Here is a 4,474-nt window from a genome sequence, read left to right as displayed (position 1 = left end):
TGAATTGAACTGGGCCAGACTGGGATGCTTCAGACCAGGTTGGTCTGGGCTCCACTAGGCTGAGCTGGGCTAAACTGGACTGGGCTACACTGAGCTGTCCTGGCACCATAAGGCTGTTGCTGCCACTGTCTCCCCATGCAAGGGGCTGGGCACAGTGGGGCTTTGCAGCAGCATGGGGGGCTTGGCTCTCCCCAGGGCCCATGGAGGAGTCAGACGAGGACGGGGAGGACAATGAGGAGTTCCTGGAGCGGCTGATGGCGCAGACGGGCCGGGAGGTGCCACAGCAGGAGCTGGAGGAGCACTATGCCGTGCTGGAGGAGCTGGGCAGCGGGACCTACGGCCGTGTGGTGCTGACGGAGCCCCGGGATGGTGGTGAGGGGCGCTGGTGGTGGGGGATGGACGGGGAGGGTGACCCTGCTGCTGGCCAGGGGAACCTGCTCCCCAGATGTAGGGCTCCCAGCTAAACCCGAGCCAAACCCCAGCTCTGCCCAAACCACCCCATGTCAGACTCTGTCTCTGCCCACCTCGGTGTCCCAGCTGGTGGTGACCCCCCTTTGGCTCCCCACCCCGTTTCCCAGGGTCACCGGTAGTCCTCAAGCTGATGCTGAAGGAGCAGACAGAGCGGCGGGCGTTCCTGCGGGAGTATTGCATCGCCCTGTGCCTCTCCAGCCATGCCACCTGCCTGCGTGCCCTGCCCATTGCCTTCGAGAGCGCCACGCACTTCGCCTTCGGGCAGGAGCTTGCTCCCGCCGGGGACCTGTGTGACCTCCTCAACCCAGGGGTGCGTGCTGCCCTGGGGCTCAGCGGGAGGGGGGCGGGGGGCGGGGGGGGTGGGAGGATGGAGGAGAAGGTGCCAGGACAGCTTTGCAGTGGGTGCAGTGATGCTGTGTGCGGGAAGACCCTTTGCAGTGGGGTGCATGGTCATGTTTCTTGTGGGGGTCACCATTTGCAGTGGGTGCAGTGGGTGCAGTGATGCTGTGTGTGGGGAGACCCTTTGCAGTGAGCACCCACTCACACCATGCAGGCAGGCCCTTTGCAGTGGGGTGCATGCCCACACTGTGCACGGAGAAAGACCTTTTGCAGTGAGTGCAGTGACACCGTGCATGGCAGGAGACACTTTGCAGTGGGGTGCATGCTTGTGCTGTGCACGGGGAGACTTTACAGTGCAGGCATGTGGCTACAGGCTGCTGGGGGGCAAAGCACAGGTCAGTGGTGCCGGACAGGGGTCTGTCTAGGTGCTGCAGCAGCCCCTTCAGGGAGGGGGATGTGTGGTGGGCGACAGTGCTACCCTGCCTGCAGGAGGGCCTGGCGGAGGAGCTGGTGAAGCGCTGTGCATCCCAGCTGGCCGAGGCGCTGGACTTCATGCACAGCCGGGCCCTGGTACACCGGGACGTCAAGCTGGACAACGTGCTGCTGTTTGACCATGAGTGCCGGCGGGTGAAGCTGGGAGACTTCGGGCTTACCCGCGTACAGGGCTCGGCAGTGGGTGCCATGTCCGGCACCTTGCCCTACTCCCCACCGGAGCTCTGCCTGCTCCAGGGCTCCGACACACTGGAGCTGGACTCCAGCCTGGATGTCTGGGCCTTTGCTGTCCTGCTCTTCTGCCTCTGCACCGGCTGCTTCCCCTGGGCCGTGGCTGCCAGCTCTGACCCCCAGTTCGAGGACTTCAGTGCCTGGCAGGATGGCAAGGCGGGGCGGGGGGTGCCTGTGTCCTGGCAAGGCTTTGACTCTGGGGCGCTGGAGATGCTCCGGCGCTTGATGACGCTGGACCCCAACCGCCGGAGCCCGGCCATTGAGGTGCAGAAATACCTCTCCCTGCCCTGGGTGATAGCCCCCAGTGCTGGGGAGCCGAAACCAAGCAGCTCCCAGTCCCCCCTTACCAGCGGCTTGGGGGAGAACCTGGGGGGCACTGGGGGACAGGATACTGCTGGTGGGGGAGATGGAGTTCCCATGCACCCCACTAACGCCCTGGCCCCATGCTGGTAGCCAGCACCTGCCCTCCATCATGGGGCTGGTATCGCAGCGGGTGCTCCCCAGGGGTCTGGTCTCCCTATCCGATGCCTGAGGCTTGCAGGGCTAGAAATGGGCTGCAAGCACAGGAAGGAGAAGCGATGCCTCAGACGGCACCTGGAGACTCCAGCCAGCCCTGCAGCTGGATGCCTGCAAATTGATGTCACTTGCTGGTGGTGACAACAGTCCACCCGAGCAACCATTGCACAGCTCTGAGATGCACAAGGGAAACTCAGGGCAGAAGCAGCCTGTGGGATGACAGAGAGAAACAGCAGGAGAGCAATTAATTAGACATTCAACCTGTTAAGGCCGGTGCAAGACCTTGGCAGAGACAGACAGTGAAACTGCTCAACAGAAGAACCCAGAAATGCATCTGACCTTGACGTCCTTCCTGCACCTTAGGGATGAGGAGGTTGTCACAGGCTGCTGTAATTAGGGAAGATGCTAAACAGTCTCCTGGGGGTTAAGGAGCTGGGGAAACCCGAGTAATCCCTCAAGGCATGCAGCTGAACTGGGGTGTGATGGGGCTGGGAGGAGTTGCCAGATGGATCTCTAGGACTTGAATTAAAACCCGACAAACCTGGGATCCGGCTCTGTCTGGGCAATGCAATGGGCAGAGTGACTTGCACTGTTAAGGGCTGGATGTGGGTTGGCTGATAGTGCAAAAGGGTACAGAGACACAGCAAGAGCGCAAATTGGGATGGCTTTGGGTGTGCAGGAGGGGTACCCCATGAAAATCAGCTTCAACAGCTGCAAATATTCTCCATCTCCAGCATTGGAGGGACTGGACAGACTCCGGAGGGGAGTTTGTGGGGTGAGCTCACGGTTTGGAGGCTGGACAAACACCTGCCCAGGCTCAACCAGCCATCTGGTCGCCGCTGGCTTTCCCACTGGGGCTGCTGGCAGCCAGGAGGAAAGCAGCGGGGTCCTGTAAGCTTTGGCACCTACCATCGGTGCCACACCATGCGCGGGTGCAGCTCTGCCTGCCTGCTGGGGAGCACCATCCTGGGGCTCTCCTGCACCCCTTTGAGCAGTCTGCACCTCTGTTTTGGGACACAGGGCTCCTGGGACCTCCGCCTGGGACCCCTCCAGGCTCTGCCTGGGGAGCCTGTGCCCACCCCTCCCCAGAGACCCCCAACAGGCTGGGGGATGCTGTGCTCTGCCATTGGCAGAGGCTCCATCTCCTGCACCACCAACCCTGGTGCAAAGTGGAAGGGGAGGGAGAAAATTAGCTGAGATGCTGAAGCTTAATAAAATTCTCTGTTGTTTTGCCCTTTTTTTAACTGTGTTTTCCCACGAACCCACTGCTTGAGCCCTAAATACTGCTTTTTCTTGTCCTTGGGGCAGGCAGGTTCTGAGCAAAGGGAGTCTAGTCCCCTACCCCTATGTGGTGGTGGGAAGTCTCCGGAGAGGAGAGGGCACATGGGCAGCTGGGAGGCACACTGAACGCCTGGCTTTGGCAACACGGAGACTTTTCCTTTGTAGCTGCCCCCCCCAGAGTTGCAGCCTGGGGATGCTCAGTTGAGATGGTGGAGTTCAGGATCCTGCATGGAAGAAGCAGGTCAATAAGTAGGATTACAACCCTGGACTTCAAGAGACCTAACTTTGGCCTCTTCAAGGACCTACTTGGAGGAATCCCATGGGTCAGGGCTCTAGAAGGTAGCAGGGTCCAAGAGAGCTGGTTTATAGTCAAGCATCACTTCCCCCAAGGCCAGGACTGATGCATCCCTGTGAAATCAAGTAAAGCGGGAAGGACACCTTGCTTCTGGCAAAACCCAAATGGAAGAAGGATGTTTACGGAATGTGGAAAAAGGGACAGGCCACTTGGGAGGAATACAGGAATGTTGTCAGAGTATGCAGGGATGCAGTGAGGAAGGCTAAGGTCCACTTGGAATTAAATTTGGCAAAGGATGTCAAGGACAACAAGAAGGGCTTCTTCAAATACATCAGTAGCAAAAAGAAGATTAGATAAAATGTGGGCCTACTCCTGAATGAGGTGGGTGCCCTGGTGATGGAGGATACAGAAAAGGGGAAGTAAGTGAATGCCGCCTTTGCTTCAGTCTTTACTGCTAAGGGCGGCCCTCAAGAATCCCAGGTCCTGGAGGTAGGAGAGAAAGTCTGGAGAAAGGCAGACTTTCCCTTGGTTGAGGAGGATCGGGTCAGAGAACATTTAGGCAAACCAGACACCCACAAATCCATGGGCCCTGGTGGGATTCACCCACAAGTGCTGAGGGAGCTGACAGATGTTATTGCTAAGCCACTCTCCACCATCTTTGAAAGGTCATGGAGAACAGGAGAGGTGCCTGAGGACTGGAGAAAAGCCAATGTCACTCTAATCTTCAAAAAGGGCAAGAAGGAGGACCCAGGAAACTACAGGCCAGTCAGCCTCATCTCCATCTCTGGAAAGGTGATGGTGATGGAACAGCTCATTCTGGATGTCATCTCCAAGCATGTGGAGGAAAAG

General features: G+C 58.7%; 1 protein-coding gene across 1 annotated transcript; it reads left to right on the top strand.

The window, feature by feature from the left end:
* Positions 1-200: 200 nt before the first annotated feature.
* On the top strand, positions 201-1,986 carry LOC104020870 (serine/threonine-protein kinase SBK1). Its single transcript, XM_087772935.1, has 3 exons — positions 201-372; positions 579-781; positions 1,300-1,986. The coding sequence occupies exons 1-3, from the start codon at positions 201-203 to the stop codon at positions 1,984-1,986; spliced, it is 1,062 nt and encodes a 353-aa protein (XP_087629061.1).
* Positions 1,987-4,474: the final 2,488 nt, after the last annotated feature.

Source organism: Nipponia nippon, unplaced genomic scaffold (assembly GCF_047370975.1).
Source record: "Nipponia nippon isolate SJK-2023a ecotype South Korea unplaced genomic scaffold, ASM4737097v1 scaffold_38, whole genome shotgun sequence".
Taxonomy (NCBI): Eukaryota; Metazoa; Chordata; class Aves; order Pelecaniformes; family Threskiornithidae; genus Nipponia; species Nipponia nippon.
The sequence above is the reverse complement of the archived record's forward strand: the minus strand, read 5'-3'. Positions and strand labels throughout refer to the sequence as shown.

What these genes read in the sequence shown, in the direction of transcription:
- LOC104020870 (XM_087772935.1), top strand. Translation starts at nt 201, where the DNA reads ATGGAGGAGTCAGACGAGGACGGGGAGGACAATGAGGAGTTCCTGGAG. An exon ending in GACGGAGCCCCGGGATGGTG is followed by an intron (nt 373 to 578) that starts GTGAGGGGCGCT and finishes CCCGTTTCCCAG; the next exon opens with GGTCACCGGTAGTCCTCAAG. An exon ending in GTGACCTCCTCAACCCAGGG is followed by an intron (nt 782 to 1,299) that starts GTGCGTGCTGCC and finishes CCCTGCCTGCAG; the next exon opens with GAGGGCCTGGCGGAGGAGCT.